Here is a 19765-nt window from a genome sequence, read left to right as displayed (position 1 = left end):
CTGGTGCTTTAAATGTTTGATTCTATGCAAACTTTTTGACTTCCTGTTTTTCATGTATAAAAACAAGACATCTGACTGTGGAGTGGAGTTCGCAGCGCTTCAAGTTGACAAACAACGATGCTTTCTGTAGCACTTTTACTGCTCTTGGCAGCTGAATGTCAGTCTGTTTAAGGCTATCATAGTCAGCAGTTGTTCCTATTTTGAATTTGTCACAAAACATTTTGTTTTTTTACAATTGTGAAGTGTGAACAGCTGACACAGCCAACCTCTATGTTAGTGCAGCCGGGTCAGCATCTGACCATTACCTGTCAGGTCTCTTATTCTCTTAGCAGCTACTACACAGCTTGGATCAGACAGCCTGCAGGAAAAGCACTGGAGTGGATGAGTGACGATGAAACTGTCAAAGATTCACTGAAGAACAAGTTCAGCGTTGAATTAGACTCTTCCAGTAACACAGTGACCTTAAAAGGACAGAATCTGCAGCCTGAAGACACAGCTGTGTATTACTGTGCCAGAAGGAGAGCCACAGTAACACAACCTATCAGCAGACCTGAACAAAAGCCTTTCAGAGTTTAAGCCGCTGTACCACGACACCACCACAGGAGGAGCCCTCAGACCACTGAAGTTTACATTGGCAGTTCACACTTAAAAAGATGAGCTGCACAGTTTGCACTGATAAAATGAATGCCAATAATATTTAATGACACTCAAAAGAAATGTATAAAAAATGTGTCAGTTTGAATTATATTAAGTCCTTAGGTAGTTCAGCTGTTAACACAGCAGCCATGGTTAGAAAAAAATCTGATCTGCAGTAAACACATCAACAATACTTAGATTAGTGAAGAACAATGAAATGCAAATACAAAGTCCCTTTATTCAAACAGACATCAAAAACTTCCCCAAAATCAAAGTAAAGCATGATGCAACTGCATCATTGAGCGGACATAAGAGCTCACTGCTCTTCAGCTTCAAGATCAACTGTGCTCTTTTATATCTCTGATGTTGCTGCTAACAGCTGGATCCTGTGAGAGAATGCTGGATTCACACTAAACACAGTGGCAATGCTAGACAATAAAATGGATAATGACTATAATGTTGATTTCTGTTTCGACAGGCGTGTACAGTACTGACCTCATCCAACCAGACTCAAGCATTGTGGAGTCTGCACAGTCTTTGACCATCACATGTCAGGTCTCTGGTTATTCTTTAACTAGCTATGCAACAGCTTGGATCAGACAGCATGAAACAAAGCAAATGGAGTGGATTCTCATGATATGGGCTGGTGGGAGCACTGACAAAAATGATGCATTAAAAAACAAGTTCAGTGTTATGAGAGACACTTCTGCTCAAACAGTGACAATAACAGGACAGAATGTGCAGCCTGAGGACACAGCTGTTTATTATTTGATTGATTGATAGATGAGATATAAGTTGCTTAAAAAAATCCTCTCAAAATGGTCAGGTACAAGTGTGGATTGAAAATGCAGCCAGTGTCCAAATGAAAACTATGAACAGAAACCCTTAAGAAGTATTGCTCAACGTCACTTTATAAAATGACAAGAAAGACTGATTACTTTGAAGCAAGATATGAAGAAGTGGTGACACAAGACCTCTGTAAAAAAACAAAACAAAAAAACAAAAGAAAATTAAAGTTATATTTTTCTCTGCTTTTCTTTCCTGGTAAAACAGTTCTAATGCTTGTTTTTCTGTCAGGTAAGCAGTCTCTTTCCATCAATGGTTGTTTGTGATCACTTTAACTGATCACTTTGGCTACCTTTGACAATGAAATGTTTGAAATGTTGTTTGCTGTTGTCACTGAAGATAAACCAGCATTGAACTGAGTGGGAATAATAGATGTAAGCACTCTCTCTTTTTTTCATGCATGTGTACTTTAAGTTGTTATTTTTCTGACAACTTTTTACTTTTACTTCCTACATTTTTAAACAAATATCTGTACCTTCTACTCCTTACATTTTCACACAGGCTTATAACTTTTGGTTTAACACATTTGAGGCGAGAAATTTGTTTCACGTCACTGCAAGCTGTAACAGTCACAATGGTGTGGTTTCTCTTTCAGACAACTTAAGGGTTAGTGATGTCACTAATATGCGCCACTGCCCTCTGTGGAGTATGAGAGCAATGTGCTTGCATGTGAGTGAATGGACAGAAACACGGACCTTATAACTTTTACCCCTCTAACAATTTGCAATGTTACGGGTTGTAAGACACTGTGCTTCATGTATGATAAGCAGCAGCCGTTCAACCGGGCCTTTAAGGTTGATGAAGAGAGCGTGCATTAAAGGACAAACACTGTGGAATTCCCAGTACCAGTGTGTGAGTTTTTCTGACTGTCCTGCTGAGCGTTTCTACCTCTCCTCTTAACCACTAAGTACAACCAGTGTTGGGGAGCAACAGAATACATGTATCGGAATACAGTTACTCATATTTAAAATACAAAATGTGAGTAACTGTATTCCATTACAGTTACCGTTTAAATTGGTGGTAATCCGAATAAAGTTACTTTGTTGAAATAAATAGAATACATGGCGGTCATTTCCTGTTTCATGTTAGGCTATCCCCTCTCTATGCCTTCTCCAATTTTGGTGATTAACCGCAGTTGGGCGCAGGTTTAGTTAAGTTGGATGAGCATGTAGTCGTATATCGCATGGCTGAGAGCAGCCGGCCCGGGTTCGAGCACAACTTCTTTAAAGTTTTTTTTTTTCCATCTGGGATTAATACAGTTTCTCTGATTCTGATTGCTGGAAACCCACACTAAACACGTCATAAGAGGCTCTAATGTAAGCGTCCTGTTAATGTTGGTGACGTCAGTTACACAATGGACTCAGAGCCAGCAGTGCACGGGCAGGAATGCATTTCCGACACCACTTCATAAGAAGAATGGGATGGGCGAAACTTCAGTATCTTCGATGTACTATTGTTGTGTGATTTTTATTACTATTGATGAAGGCTACAACCTACGTTACAAAACCTTCAAACATCAAACTGATTAGAACCTAAACAGTAACAAATTAAAGGCAATCTTGTTCGTGTATTAATCACTTGGGGATGTGGCATAAGAAGAGATAAAAGAGTTGTTGTTGTTTTCAGGGCAACACTAAGGCAGATGTCTGCTAAAAACAAGAAGCAAGAGGAGCATAAAGGGAGTAATGTTTTTTTTTGGCAGACAATTTCAAATGCAAGGTTTCTATCAGCTAAACAAACATCAGCAAACACACAAACTGTGTCTACAGTTTGTTGCACAGTGTGTTGCTAGCTAAAGGTCCAGCTGCTGTATTTCACAGGGAGAGAAAAGAAAGAGAGCTAACCTTACTCAGAGATGGAGAAAGATAAGAAGGACATGCAGCAGAGGAGGGACTGCTCAGAGCAGTAGTAAAGTAGTAAAGAGCAGTAGTCACCCTCTACAATGTAGGCCACAGAAAACAGAACTATTTTTCTTTATGTTCCTTCTTTTTCTCTGATCATTTTCTACTTAAGTGATTTAAGCCAAGGACATTTATTAGAAATTGAAATTAAAAAGAAATTTCAGGGTTCAGTTAGCTTTGGACACATATTAGCTGGTAGAAACATCCTGCAAAGAGCTACATTCTTACTCTTACTCTGTGTGTGTGTGTGTGTGTGTGTGTGTGTGTGTGTGTGTGTGTGTGTGTGTGTGTGTGTGGTGTAGGCCTGTGTTTCTGTAAATTTATTACTTGTGTGTGGTTGTGTGTTTCTAGTTGCTGGTCCAGGTGATGGTCAAAGTCTGCCCAGGCTGCACAACACTTGAATCTAGCTGGATGAGATCAATACAATACAAACCTGTGGAAACAGAAATCAACATTATTACTCATTTGATTAATCAGCATTTCTCAGTCAGATCCTATCAGTCCCATTTGTTAGGTTTGCCTGACAGAAAAATTTGAATGCAATTTTTTTTTTCTTGTTAGTAAGGGATTCAAATCTTTTTTTAGCCTCCATCCCTCCATCCCTCAATTCAGTCATCCATTTTTTTCTGCTCATCTGGGGTCAGGTGTCATTGGCAGCAGCCAATCAGTAGAGAAGCTCAGACCTCCCTCTCCACAGCCTCCTCTAGCTTATGTGGGAGAACATCGAGGTGTTCCTAGGCCACCTGAGAGATGTAATGATCCTATGTGTCAATGGTCTGTCCCAGGGGGCTCCTTCTAATGGGACATGCCTGGAACACCTCACCCAGGAGGCAGTTTCATCAGATGCCCAAACCACCTCAATTGGTTCCTTTCAATATGGACGAGTAGAAGCTCTAGTCTGAGCCCCTTTCAAATGACTGAACTCCTCACCCTATCTCTAAGGGAGAGTCCAGCCATTCTTCAAACGAAACTCATTTCTGCTGCTTGTATCCACGATCTTATTCTTTCAATCACTAATTTGTGACCAAAGGTGTTCAACAGTGGGTGTTTTATTATATTACAGTTTTATTAGATTTTACAAGTCCTGAAAGTCAGATTGTGAGTTTGAACCTGTGAATAAAAGGCCTAGAGCAGGGGTCTGCAACCTTTAACACCCAAAGAGCCACTTGGACCCGGTTTCCACGCAAAAGAAAACACTGGGAGCCGCAAATACTTTTTGAAATCTAAAATGAAGATAACACTTCACACATATATTGTTTTTTTTACCTTTATGCTTTGTGTGAACAACTAAAGTAAGTAAGTAAAGTTTATTTATTAAGCGCTTTTCACAGACAGGCAGTCACAAAGCGCTGTACACAAATATTAAAATAAACAATACAATCAATAGACATTATACACAATGTAAAAGATCAAATGTAAAGAATATAAAATACGTAGATCAAAAAAGGCTTGTTTGAAAAGAAAAGTTTTTAACTGCTTTTTAAAAGAATCCACAGAGCAACTAAGGTGTGTTGCTTATGAAATCCATGAAGTGCTACCGAGAAAATTACATTTTATTCATGTAATTAACAAATTTTGAGCTCTTAAAGAAATATAAAAAAGGAAAGACACCCAGCTGAACTAAAATGATCCATGTAGCAAACAAAAACTGTTGTGAGCCGCCACCCTTATATCGCCTTCGGGCTTTTGGAGCCTTGACCTGACTTTTAAAAAGTAATTGGAAAAAAAGCACTATGCTGCTAAAAAAAAAAAAAGATATTTGCAAAATTCTGCCTAAATATGTATTTTACCTGGTTAATGTGTGTGGCGGGGCGTGGTCTGCAGTGCCGCTGTATGGGAGTCGGACGCACCTGAGCGGCACCCGCAATCACGCCTCGCCACCTTAAAGTTTGTGCCCTCTGTGAGCTGAAAAGCTACAGCCGGCTGTATGCATACAGCAACCATGTGTGAAAAGCGGTCAATAAAGAGATGCTGAAAAACATGCTCATGAAAACATCGTCGGGTCTGTTGTAATATGTTTACAATAAGACTTATGGTCCCGAACCTCTGCGCACAGCGTCTGCAAATCGGGGCTTTCATCTTTACACAGGACTGTAAGCTGTCGTCTGTGGGGCGTGAGCGGTGTTTGTTTTTGACATAGTTCACGGTGGAGAATAGCTGCCGACATAATGTGGATCCGAAGATACATAATTGGCCTACCTGGGGTCGAAAGTCTCCATAAATGCACGGCGTTTCGGCGGGTATACTGGCTTCCGCGAGTGTGACGCTTATTTTGAGCGATGAAAAAATAAGATATAATTTTATTTTTATATTTCAAAATCACAATAATCTTCCAATTTAGAACTACAAAAAAGAGAACTAAACACAAATAAAATACACTTCAGCTAAATACTTCTAATTTATTTTCCCAAACCACCCGGAGCCGCAAAATAAAGACTAAAGAGCCGCATGCGGCTCCGGAGCCGCGGGTTGCCGACCCCTGGCCTAGAGAATCCAACAGATTCACAGTCAGTAAATCCTCTTGTCTAAGCCAAACAGACACCTGAAAAAGGACTGTAGAGGGTTACTAATATGACAATATCAAATATGACAGTGACTACATGTAAAACATTTTGCTGGCTAATATTACTGTCAAAGTATCACTGAGAGAAATATGCATATTTTAGACATTACAGTTGCTGCTCCCATCAGACCACTAGAGGGCAGGTGCTGTCAAGTATCTTCTTTTTGAAAATGGCAAGATCAGCAGAGTTTTGGTTCATCGTGTAAATTTCAGTTAAAAAAGTTAGGAGGATAAAGTGATTAACTTTATTTTCCTATGCTTCTGAGACTTTGCAATGAACTCAACGCTGATTTTATGGGATATTTATTAGCAATTCATGATAAATCTTTATTTTCATTTTCTCACAAATACAAATATCTTAAAAATAAGAAGACTGAACAACAGTTTAAGTCTCAATCTTTTATTTGGATACATCAATATAGGCAGTCCTACCCATTCTACCAACTAGTACCTTTAGCATTGCTGCTATTCTTCAAGTCCAAAAGTGCAAATTGTTTTTCTGTTTTTATCATTTCAAGAAACTATATTTGGTTTTCAGAAGAGGAAGCAAAACTGAACTTTGGGTGCTGCTTATACACCATCAACTAAACTCTGTGCCTGTTTTTAGCTGTTCTGGAAAAGATCCTTACTTCACTGGAGCCATTCAACACATAGCAGAAGAATCAGTAGATGTGTTAGCACTGAAATAAATATTTCTTTAATTTTTTGTTAAGACAGTTTCTCATAATTCAGTTCTTTGTCTATATTGAAAAAAATAATAAATTCAGTGGCAGTGAAAATGTTATTTAAAATGCTCTGTATCATACTGTATTCAGTTTATATGGAAATAAATACAAATTTGATTTGACATGTTTGTAAAATAAATTTAAAACAAAACAGGACTTCAGGTTTATCAATCTGATAACTGCTGTCAGTCAGAGGCTGAACACTGACAGACCTGCACAAATACTCAGCAACAGTCAAAAATGTTTAGTTTGAACCTGTAAATAATTCATTATTAAGTCTTTAAAGAAAAATAAAAAACAAAACAAAACAAAAAACACTTTACTATGCAGTCTGGTCAAAATTATATTTAAATGTCATTTATTTAAAAATATGCAAATGAAAAAGTTACTTAAAAGGGAGTGGTGCTTCTGTGCTTCAGTGAGAGGACGAATGAGCTCACATCATTTCAGCTTCAACATCAATTATGTTCACTCTGATACTGCTGCTGGCTGCTGGACCCTGTGAGGAGCATTTAGTGGATTCACTCTAATAAACACTGAATATTCATATAAATGATGGTAATAATGTTGATTTCTATATCCACAGGTGTGTACAGTATTGATCTCACCCAACCAGACTCAAGGGTTTTGCAGCCTGGACAGCCTTTGACCATCGTCTGTCAGGTCTCTGGTTATTCTGTAACTAGCTATGGAACAGGTTGGGTCAGACAGCGTGAAGGAAACCCACTGGAATGGATTAACATTATTTGGAGTGGTGGGAGCACTGACAACAATAATGCTTTAAAGAACAAGTTCAGTGTGAGCAGAGACACTTCTGCTCAAACAGTGACAATAACAGGACAGAATCTGCAGCCTGAGGACACAGCTGTTTATTACTGTGCACGTCACCGCACAGTGATATAAACCAGTGGAGACCTGCACAAATACTCAGCAAGCAGAGACACACAACTACACACAATGGAAACATAATAAAATAGAAATGCAATAGTAACTGTGTATTATTAAAGATTTTCCCAGTCAGTGTTCATGCTAAGAAGGTTTCTGCTTGGGTTCACTTGTAAATGTTCATTCTGATTTAAATAGTCTTTCTCCAGAGACAGTGAATGGCATGTGTCAAATGCGGTTTTACTTAAGAGCCCACAGAAAACTCTGGACTGTGACGAAAAAAGTTTATTTTCAAGGCCATCTCTTCCAGATTTACTATTTGTCAAGCAGCATTTGACTAAACACTGAAACGTTTGGTAAATCGCTCCTGACTACTGACTGTAGTAAAAGCAGATGGTACTCTCACTAATTGCGAAGACGTTTCAAGACAGGTTTATTCACATGTCGTCTCAAGACACGGCACCAGATAGCAACTGTTTTTTTACAGACAATAAGACTGTTTGAATGCTGTGTTCAAAACTCACAGTGAATTTGTTAGGACATTTTACAAAATGCAGTAATCATTTTAAATGACACAATCCTAAACTAATAATTGCATGGTAATGTTTTATTGCTTTATGAAGCTCCACTAACCCCTTAAGCAGTTTCCTTAAATTTCCACATGAAATAGTAAAAAATTCAAAACTATAAAGGCACAATGAACATATTTTGTCCCTAAAGATTTTATAATACCATGTATTTCATGCCCATTAAAAGTAAAAGTAAATATATAGAATTTAAGAAGAGATTACATTAGAGCTTTCGAACTAAAAGCTGGCTTTTAGAGATTACTTTCTTTTTGTTTTTGTTCTGATCATCAGTGGTGATTTGATTGGTTTCGATTTAGTCAGATTTCAGCAAAACAATCAGAACACTGGAGGAGGTGACATTTATTAAATCTTCCTTATTTAGACCTTTTCATCGAGTTAAAAAAAACATAACAAACAAAAAAAAAATAAAGTAAGAGTAATCATGAATTTTCTGGTGGATATATTTTTTTTAACATTTTGTTACAAAAATGTATCATAAGTCATTTCTTGGTCTATATTCATAATAAAATAATATATTTAGTGGCAATGGAAAAAAAATTCCTATTCATTTCAGTTTCCATGAAAATAAACTACATTCTATTTGAAAAAGCTTTAAAATTGAAAAACAAAATGGTTTATTATGCTAATCATCTACATGGTCACACTACAATAAACCCAGCCTATGTCATTTAAATAAAAACACTTTGCCATACAGTCTTGTCAAAAAGAAAATATAATATTATATGTAAATATAATTTATTTAAAAATATGCAAATAAAAAAGTGGTGAAAAGGGGATTGGTGATTCTGTGTTTCACTAAGAGGACGAATGAGCTCACATCATTTCAGCTTCAGCATCAATCATGTTCACTCTGATACTGCTGCTGGCTGCTGGATCCTGTGAGGAACTTTTGGTGGATTTAATCTAATAAACACATTAGAAACACTGAATATTCATATAAAGGATGGTGATAATGTTGATTTCTGTCTCCACAGGTGTGTACAGTATTGATCTCATCCAACCAGATTCAAGGGTTTTGCAGCCTGGACAGCCTTTGACAATCACCTGTCAGGTCTCTGGTTATTCTTTGACTGACAGCAGCTATGGAACATGTTGGGTCAGACAGAGGCAAAGGCAGCAAATGGACTGGATTAACTGCATGTGGGCTAGTGGGAACACTGCTAACAATGACGCTTTAAAGAACAAGTTCAGTGTGAGCAGAGAAACTTCTGCTCAAACAGTAACAATAACAGGACAGAATCTGCAGCCTGAGGACACAGCTGTTTATTACTGTGCACGTTACAACACAGTGATACAAACCAGTGACAGACCTGCACAAATACTCAGCAGCAAGCAACACACATTGACACACATGCTGTAAAGTGAATATGAATAATGTCTAGAGTTTGTTGATAGTGAAGATACCGAAAACCTTCCAAAACATGAGAAACAATAATAGAAAAACCGAAAGTTTTTCAAGGTCAGTTTACCATTTCCAAAAACAACAGTAAATCTATACTTAAACAGGCATGGAAACACTGCTTTTTACCAAAAGAAAATAAATAACAAATAAAAAAAAAACTGACTCACATACATGTTTGTCTGTCTGCAATGGTGCCATCTGAAGGTGTGAATCAGGTGGAGGAGGGGAAAAAGGCACTGCTGGTAGTAATTCTGGTCCACTAGTATCTCATTACCAATTCTATCCTATACTAAAAGTACTGGAAGCTCTTCTTTCTTCTTCTTTCTTAATGTCACTTTTACAAAAACATTTCATTAAATTATTTTTTAAACTCATTTTAAACTTTTCGTAGCAGCTACTTAAAGGCTTTTTTTTAAATGGACTACACTATCAACACCCTGACGTTAAAAGGGCAGAATCTGCAACTTGCAGACACTGCAGTGCATAACTGTACCCCACAGCCATAGTAACACAAAGTGCCTGTGTATTTGTAGCATGGAGTCACCAGAGGAGGTGCTCTCAGACCACTATAGAGTTTAGTGAACAGTACTGAGAAACCAAATTTAACACAGTTTCAGATGTAAAGCTTTTGAAAGCCTCCATCAGATATAAATTTGTTTCTTTGCCTTTCTCAATGGCAGTGAGCAAAGTAAAACACCCATTATTTCAGAGGTGTCTGCACAGTCCATTTACTTGTTCATGTACATACTTGGATGTTGACAGTCTAGTGTGTCTCTGGAAATTCTTGTAACTGCAGTGCTTGCCCAACAGTGTAGAAAAAGTGATATTTTCACTGTAACAACCACACCATGTTTATTGAATTATTTAATAAATTCAAATGCAAATATAAATTACTTGTAAAGCCGTTACGTGTAACGCCGTGATTCCCATCACTGTATATGTCTGAGCTGAAGGTAATCACATGAGCATCAGCACCCACACTGATGGTAATTAAATGTTTTTCTTATGTGGGAATCATTTGGGCTCACTCCTCTGATGAGTGAGTTTAGTACAGTGTAAAAATCACTGAACAACATAGAGATGCCGACAGTTTAAATTAATTTCTCCACATCTGTCTAGAACTTTTTTTCATCCTGTTGAATTCTTGAAGAAAGAGCAATGGAAATAGCTGTAAACACTTTACATCTAGTGCAGGATTTAAAGCCCATTACAGCTTTAATAGTGAGAAGCTCATATTGTAGCCTCAGTTTACTCTATTAGTGTAAAGTAGCAAACAAAAGGGGACCTGAGATCTATACTAATGTTTTAATTTCTCTAGATCTATGTAGTGTGGATCTGTACAGATCTATATAGTCTGCTCTAGTTTTTTCATCAGAATTGATGAGACTGAAAATGAGAGATCAAGTTTAAAAAGAAAAATCACACTTTTCACTTTTTACACAAGAGAATATAAAATAGTAACTGAAAAAAAGTACATTGAGAGTACATTGAATCATATTGAATTTTTGCAATGCAAAGCCCCTTTATTTAAATGACCACCATGATCTTTCTCATAATTGTGAAGCCTGTGACTGCTTCAATATTTGGACAGAAGACCTTCATCATTAACCATGTTCTCAGTAGGTCTGATCCTGCTGCTGGCTGCTGCGTCCTGTGAGAAGATTTCCTGAATTCACAACACTAAATACAATAGAAATGCTAAATACTTCAAAGCCGGTCAGAGCGGGCACACTCCGTTTTGTGTAACTATTTTTAAATCCCTGTAGAACCGGAACCACGTAAGCTAGCACAATAATTTTTTTTGCATATGAAACCGGAGGAGTTGTACTTACATCTTATGTCATCAGCTTGTCCGAGGTCACGGTTTCCTTCCACGTATAGTTTTGCAAAGATTGGATAAAAACCACTTCCAGCAAAAAAACCCATAATATTCCAGAAACAGGCTTTGCCGATCCGATCAGCTGTTCGTAACACTTCCTAGGTTGGAATAGACGTCAGCACGAACGTATCGTATGTCCACCATTACCTGCCCGAAACCGGAAGTGGTGTCATTTTCGCGGAAAATGTAGTTTTTTTATTTATAGGCCTTATAAACCTATACTGGTGTTTTTAAAAGTCATGTTTGACATCATGCTTTTCTGAATAGTTTCTGGGATGCTTATAACTCAAACTGCACTGCTTTAAATAGTTTAGTTTGATGCACATGCTGTTTTCTTTGCAAATTTGCATTATAATATTTATTTTTGTTTTTTCTGCAGTATATAAAAATTGGTGTATCTCAAAAATAAAACTATAAAGACAGTCAAAATAAATTTCCTGTTCTTGTCAACTATTTTTTGCAGCTTTTTTGTATGTAAAGTTTTGAGGGATAAACCTCTTAAATTCCTCTAAGTAGAAATATATGTAAAAAACAAAACAAAAATGATTTTCAATTATTTTGTAGTTTATTGCACTTTTTTGCAATTTATGTAATTACTATGGACTTAATGCATACATATTATTAAAATTTAGGCTATAACAATTGTATTGATGTATAGCAACTTGAAATGCTCCCAAAAATGGCACTACAGCATGTAAAGATATAAAGTAAGCTCTGGCGGACTTGGTTCTATGGTAGGTCTTAAAGGGTTAAATGCTGATTTCTGTCTCCACAGGTGTGTACAGTATTGATTTCATCCAGCCAGATTCAATGATTGTGCAGCCTGGACAGTCTTTGACCATCACCTGTCGAGTCTCTGGTTATTCTTTGACTGATAGCATCTATGCAACAGCTTGGATCAGACAACAGGAAGGAAAACAACTGGATTGGATTTTGATCATGTGGTATGGTGGGAGCGCTACCAACAATGACGCTTTAAAGAACAAGTTTGGCTAGAGCAGAGACACTTCTGCTCGAAAAATGACAATAACAGGACAGAATCTGCAGCCTGAGGACACAGCTGTTTATTACTGTGCACGTTACGACACAGTGATACAAACCACTGACAGACCTGCACAAATACTCAGCAACAAGCAACACACAACCACACACAAGTAATAAATGTAAAAATGAGTCATGAAAACTTTCTCATATTCTATTTACATTTATTTGAAAAGTACATACAAGAATCTGCAGCCTGAGGACACAGCTGTTTATTACTGTGTGCTGGTTCAAACTATCAATTGACCTGAACAAATGAACCTCTTCCTACTGAACCACACTCTATAAACCTCAACCAATGGCTTGCAGTGGCTTTTGCAGGAAAGCAAACAAAGACAACAAGCTCCCACCTCACAGCATCACTCAAAAAACAAAACAAAAAATAAATAAATAAAATAAAATAAAATAAAATAAAATAAAATAAAATAAAATAAAATAAAATAAAATAATTAACAGTATGAACTGGGCCACATTAAAATATGCTGCTCTTCCTCTTTATGCACTCTCCTCTGCACATTCCTCTGACCCTTGATTGGCTTTTTTTTTTTATCATGCATTTAGTAAAAGGCGCAATAAAGTACTAGAAAACACTTCACTACACATAAAACTGTGTTGCACATAAAACTTTTTTTTATTGTCAATGTATCACAAATAAACGTTCTGCAGAGAAATATCCTCCGTCAGTCTTGTATGGATCACTATCACTGCTGCAGATGTTTAAGGTTGAGCTAGTTTTAAGCACTTTATATTGCCTGTAATCTACAGTTATGCACCAAGTTCTATAAAATCATAGCCTTGTAATATCTGTCCTGTGATTAACACAGCAGCTCAGAAACACACGTCTACATCTTGATTTGAAAACAAAATGTTTTCAATATAATCATAGAATATCACAACTGAATAAAAAGGTTTGAGCATGTGACATGGTTAACTGCCAACATCTAGAGCAGGATTAAAAATTAATGAAAATTTTAATTTGTTTATTAGCAAAACAGGTAGTTAAACTGTTTAGATTACTTTGACGAAGTTATTTCTCAGATCGTTGATGAACGCCTGAACGTGTTCAACTTCCTTGTTTTCTTTAACCAGACATAGCAGGAGTTTCGCTTTATATCTTCAAAGCTACTAAGTTTCTAAATCAGTTATTAAATGTTTTTTGTATCACATAATTTGGCTGAGGTGGATACTGAGAAAAGCTCACTTGCAATGATAAATCAGAAAGTTTGTATAATGCATGTATAGAACATGCTTTATTCAGCCATTCATTTCTACAGTACAATGCATCTGATTAGTAGATGACCTGCTCTACCTTCTGAAATTCTTTTGGGCAGGAAAATGTTAAAAACTCACCTATTATTAAAAAATAACTGACATGTTGTATAAATTTTACTGACAATTGGAATTTTCCTTTTGTCATAGTCAGTGACGTGGAGCAATAAGAGGAGTTTAATTGTGATCAGATACTGTTGTTGGCTGCTAGAATTACAGTAATTAGAAAAAACCAAGACCAATAATTTATTCATTAAATCCTCACAGAGGTTTCATTGCTGCTCACTGTGGGGGCAGTAATGATATATGTTTTTTTTTTTTTGTTTTGTTTTAGTACAGTGTAAAAATCACTGTGTAGACTTCAACCAGGAAGATATTTTTGCCCGCATTTTAAAATCATTTTTATGCCAATTTCTGTCAATAAACTTGTTAGTACAGAGTGTCCATGTTTAAGAAAACTCTGACACTCATTACATAATTAAAAAATTGTATATGTAGTGCATTTTTGGATTTTTCTGTTTGCTGTCTTTTTTCCTGTACTTCACAGAAATTAGTACATTATGAAAACAGTTTGATTTTCAGCATATGCATTGCAAACACAATGTACACACTCATTTCAGCTCAGTCCGTGCAGTGAGGAGGAGCCAATGCAAAACTGAGGTGTCTTTCACTTCTACTTATCTGCCTGTAGAGACGATGACAGATCAGTGGACTCACGTTCGAATGATGGACTGCAGGACAGGGTTGCTGCTTTTAACTCTCTGCTGGGCAGGTCAAGAATTTTTTTGTGTTAATAAAGTCAGAGCTTTCGAACTAAAAGCCTTAAAAGATAAAAAATTATTTTCTTTTTGATTTTACAGGTGATGACGGTCAGACTCCAACTGAGTCTGAATCAGTGGTTAAAAGGCCTGGAGAATCCCACACACTGACCTGTACAGCCTCTGGATTCACATTCACTGACTACTATTTAGTCTGGGTCAAACAGGCTACTGGAAAAGGACTGGAGTGGCTTGCAAGCCATTATAACAGTGCTTACAGCCATTATTTTCAGTCAGTCAGAGGCCGGTTCACCATCTCCAGAGACAACAGCAAACAGCAGGTGTATCTGCAGATGAACAGTCTGAGCACTGAAGATTCTGCTGTTTATTATTGTACTCGACAGCCACAGTGACTGAAATTCTTTGAGCAGCTGTACAAAATCAAACAGTGGTCACCATACTTAATTTATCTTCAATGACAATTGCAGTATAATAAGGATATTATGAACACTAATGCTAATAATACTGTGTTACGACCCGTCTAGGGCCAGGCAACAACATGAGTGAGGCACTCGCTTCCCCCCCAAGACCCAAGCAGCCACAGAAAACAAATCCGTTCTTAATAATGCCATTTAGTTATAAAGTGATAACGAGGAACAACAAAAACGGGAGTGTCAACACTTCAGGGTGAGCCAAGGCCAAAATAATAAACCAAAAAAATTCTACACAAATCCCGCACCCCTGACCTTACCAAAACACGAGGACCTCTCCCGTCGTAGCGCTCCAGCCTCCTTTTAATGGGCGGGTCCTCCAGCTGGAACCAGTCACGCCGGGGCGGTGTATCCATGCACCAATCGGAGCAGGGCCCTGGCACAGCTGAATTAACATAAAAGATACATCACCTGCACAAAACAGAACACATGAACATGCAAGTTCGTAACAACTGATACAACTAAGATGTTTCTGTTGCACTTGTCTGAGAACCGACTTTATCTTTCTTTAAGCTAAGCTCTCCTCTCCTGTCTCCTCCAATGCCATCGTGGAGGGTAGCCACTGTTCAGTTGTTCATATGTTTGGGGATTATTACAGAGCTCATCAAACATTCCAGCTGTATAAAAGGATTTCCCTGTCCAGCTGTAACAAATTTTACCTGTCATTTTTTTTATTTTTAATAAAAAACAAAAAACTGAATTTCAACACACATTATTATGTTTATTTTCAAGGAACAGGATTTCAGCAGGATTACATTTTCAGTAAACGTGGAATGGAATTATTGACATGGAATCATTTTCACTGAATTTTTCACACAAACACACGCACACACACACACACACACACACACACACAAACAAAATAAAAAAAATACTTACGTAGCTGCTCTAAGACTTCCCTTTTTTCATAGCTTAGCCTGGTGACATGATGGCTGCTGTACCTCTGTCATCTCAGAGAGGGGCAGAAAGAGAAGGTCAAATCTCAGTTAATAAAGTAATCACTGCTGACCTCATTCTTTGAAAACTTTGTTAAGTTACTCCTATAAAATCACTACATCACTTGTCACTGCATAGTAACATTTTGTCTCGCGAGTAAAAAGTTTTCCCAAAAAGATAGCACATAAATCTTTAGCCTTGGCCGAGGGTGATGCAGAGGTTTTGGGATGACAGCCAAGATAAGTAGTGCAGCGTCCTCAAGTCCAAAGCAAGCAACTTGACATGAACTTAAGTTTGAACTCAGTTCATGCTGCTTTTAAATCATTTTTATCTTCATATAATTACCAACTTACAGCAAATTTGTTTTCTTTTCTTTAACATGTACTGACAGCTGACAGTCAACCTTGGTTTTCCTGGGTCTGACAGGTTCCTGAAATATAATGTTGCAATCTAACCTGACTATCACAGCCAGTGGATTCACATTAAATAAATCCTGGATGGTAAATGGTAAATAGACTGGTTCTTATATAGTGCTTTTCTACTCCATCTGAGCGCTCAAATCGCTTAACACAACTTGCCTCAGTCACCCATTCACACCCATTTGCACAAGCACTTTTTTCAATGTTCTTTCTATCTGACATTCACATGCATTCATACTCCGATGGATGCAGCCACATCCCACTGTTAAAGTGAATTGTTAAATGTTTGTCATTTTTATGCTTACCATCTCTACATTGTTTTAACTCTGTGATGAAAGGAATTCTTTTGTCCCCCTCCCCAGATTCTCAAGGTTCTGGGTGGGGGCTGTAGTGTTTTATTGCAGAGACATCCTATCTGGAAGATCTGTTTCTTGTGATGTTGCTTCCTGCTTTTATGACCCTTTTTGGTCAGCAGGAGGACACACACACACACACACACACACACACACACACACACACACACACACACACACACATTCTCACATGCATACAGATGTTTACACACACACACACACATATACATACAGTGTCTGGTCTTTGTAACAAAGGGGGGTTACGAGGGAAGGTGCGTGTAAACTATTGTGTATTGTGTGAACTGTTTTCCCAATAAAAGGCAGCAAGCGGAGGCTGGATTTGGGGTCATTTTGTGGTAGATACCAACGAGGCCTCCCTTGCAAGTAAATCGATCGATCGTTGACTGTCTTGTTTTCTTCATGATGAATAAGTCTCTAAACCAGCGGGGTTTGTGGAAACACAGACCCAACACCCACTGTTGGGGGGTGGTTTGTAAAAGGACTAAAATAGTTTGCTGCTGTCCCATGTGACAGTTATTACATTCATTGTACTCTCTCTCAGTGCTGAGCCTTGTTCACAAAAATGACGCAAGTCATTTTGGAACACTAGAGAGCAGTCAGTGTGAAATCACCCTTTACATAACAGCTACATGAGCAGACTGTGAATTTAGCTGTGATTGCAAAAGTGTCCTCCTACAGAGCCCCTCAACGGACATTGTAGAAAAAAAAACAGAAGATGTAGTTTTGCGAGTTCATCCTGAGGAAGACTTTTTTCTCTCTTTTTATTGTACTTCCATTGGTATCTGTGAAGCTGTCCAGAGTACTGCAGGATACTGCAGTACTGACCCAGGATAAAGAGACCCTCCTCTAAAACACTCCCAAGGCCAGCAAGCCACTGCTGCAGCAATGAAAAAAGGCCAGCTGGCCTGGAACAGCCAAGCCACAGGTGCTGCAGTGTTTCCTCGGTCAGACAGAAGAAACAGTGGCTTCCTGTTCTTGGATCTATATGTGCCACGTATCTGTTCGTAGCCACGGCCCCATGCACTATTCTCCACTGGAGATCCGCACTGCATTTCTCTATGGGAGGTTTGTACTGGGAGCTCCAGCTGCCCCTTGGAAATGACCCCGGAGCCAACACACCTGACCACCTCGACTCCAGAACACCAGCCAATAATCCCCTGTTCAACACTTTTACAGCCAACTCATATATAGCCTTCTTTGAAACCTTTGACAGGTCACCCAGAACAGATGTTCAAAAGGAAAGAAGAGATCCTCCCTCCTCGTCATGCTCCCCAACTGCGGCACAAACAGACAGCGAAAGAAAGGCAGCTGAACTTCGTTGACCATCTGCAGAGTGAGTCCCCAGCGCAGCCCTTACAAGTCCAGGAAGACCACCCATGACCTCTTTAACCAGCTTCTCCAGAAAGTGCAGAGATCTGATTCCAGTCTCCTGAGTCAGCTTGGCAGCCGTTTTCCACTGCCCTGCTGTCCTCAGGTCCGCCAGCTTGGTTAGACCAGCATGTATGAGGAACCTCTGCACACTAGCAGTGCTGAGCATCCTACATGGTACCAAGGGATTGTAAAAAAGAGGCTCCTCACCAACATCACCATAAAATTGAGAACAGTCTCTCTGTACTTTAAAAAGTACAGAGAGACTCTTCCAAGCAGTTAAAACAGACTGGTAAAAAACGGAGGTCTGCAAAAGGTCTATGCTAGTTAAGTCTATAAGAAACAGGGTGCTTGTCATATGCAAGGTCCTTTATTCTGTGAAGCAGCATGGATGCAGTCTTGAACCAGGGTGGTTGCTGTTTTTGATAAAGATAACAGATGCTGTCTGAAGACGGAACGCTGTGATGCGGCTGTGAAGGTCAATCAAACTCTGTCCCCCCTCTGACACAGGTAGAGACAGCACAGCAGACCTGGGGAGGGGGGATCAAACACTTTCTAGTACAAATAATGTCCAATTTTAAGAGTACTCTGAAACTGATAAAGTAACTTCAAATGTTAGAACTGTTGTTTTTCACTCCCTGCTGGGCAGATGAAGGTTTTAACTATTTGGTGGGTTTTTTGTGTCCTTAAACAGGAGAAATATTGAGGGAAGATGAATGAAGACACTGAAACGCAGCTCTCGCCTTCACTTGTCTGTACTGATTCCCTGAGGGAAGAGAGGCGTGGATCCCCATATTTGAGCCCAAAGGCATTACCAATAGATTAACTCACAATCATCCAAGGCCAAACTCTTGACACTCATTTCCTTTTAGATTCCCACTGCATTTTCCCTACAGCAAGCCAGTCAAAACAACAATGAAGTTATTTTATTCGATATAAAGAATTGAATTTCTTACTCAGAAAGGAATTACATTTCTAACCCACCAAATTCTGTCTTGAAAAAATTTAAACTTGCTTTGTAACTGTGTTATTTCCATTTTCTTTGCTTTTTTCTTTTTCTTAATTTGTCTGATATGTGTTGATGGTTGGACTCTCAGTAATTCTGAACCAGTGGTTAAAAGGCCTGAAGAATCCCACAGACTGATTTGTACAGCCTCTGGATTCACATTTAGTGACTACCAGATCATTACTGTGCTTGAGCCACAGTGACTGAGGCTGCTTGGGCATCTTTGCATAATTCTAATTACAGTTTATTTATTTTGCATCTTAATTTTAATGCAACGAGGATATTACTAAAAATAATGTTATTGTTACTAATATTACTAAGGTGTCTCTTTTGGACTTGTCTGAGAAGTTCTGGAAGCTTTTTTTTTTTTCAGTTCTTTCAGCTGTGCTCTTCATTCTTGTCTCCTTCAATGCCATCAAGAAGATGATTTCATTATGAGCAGTATCCATCCTTCATATAACATGGTGATCAGTTAATAATAAACTTTTCATATCTGTTCAGATTTCAGGCCTCATTAGACATTCAAGCTATTTAAATGGATTTTCCAGGTCCAGCTGTAACAACTTTTCCACCCGAATGAAAAGAAACAAAACTACAACACACTCATCAGACTTATCATTGCATCTGTAGTAACCTTGAAAGAGAGGCTTTATGGAATTCTTCTCACTGACACTCT

At 38.2% G+C, this 19765-nt stretch overlaps 1 protein-coding gene across 1 annotated transcript in view; it reads left to right on the top strand.

Annotated features, from left to right (window-relative positions):
- The window catches only part of LOC146388767 (uncharacterized), a 162268-nt gene that overhangs the window by 4339 nt on the left and 138164 nt on the right, over positions 1-19765 (top strand). The window contains exons 2-3 of the mRNA XM_084926275.1: positions 233-528; positions 10049-10053. Coding sequence (XP_084782401.1) covers positions 233-528; positions 10049-10053 — 301 coding nt within the window. The remainder of the gene's footprint in view (positions 1-232; positions 529-10048; positions 10054-19765) is intronic.

Source organism: Perissodus microlepis, chromosome 4, assembly GCF_051167445.1.
Source record: "Perissodus microlepis isolate ML-2025 ecotype Zambia chromosome 4, ASM5116744v1, whole genome shotgun sequence".
NCBI lineage: Eukaryota > Metazoa > Chordata > Actinopteri > Cichliformes > Cichlidae > Perissodus > Perissodus microlepis.
The sequence above is the reverse complement of the archived record's forward strand: the minus strand, read 5'-3'. Positions and strand labels throughout refer to the sequence as shown.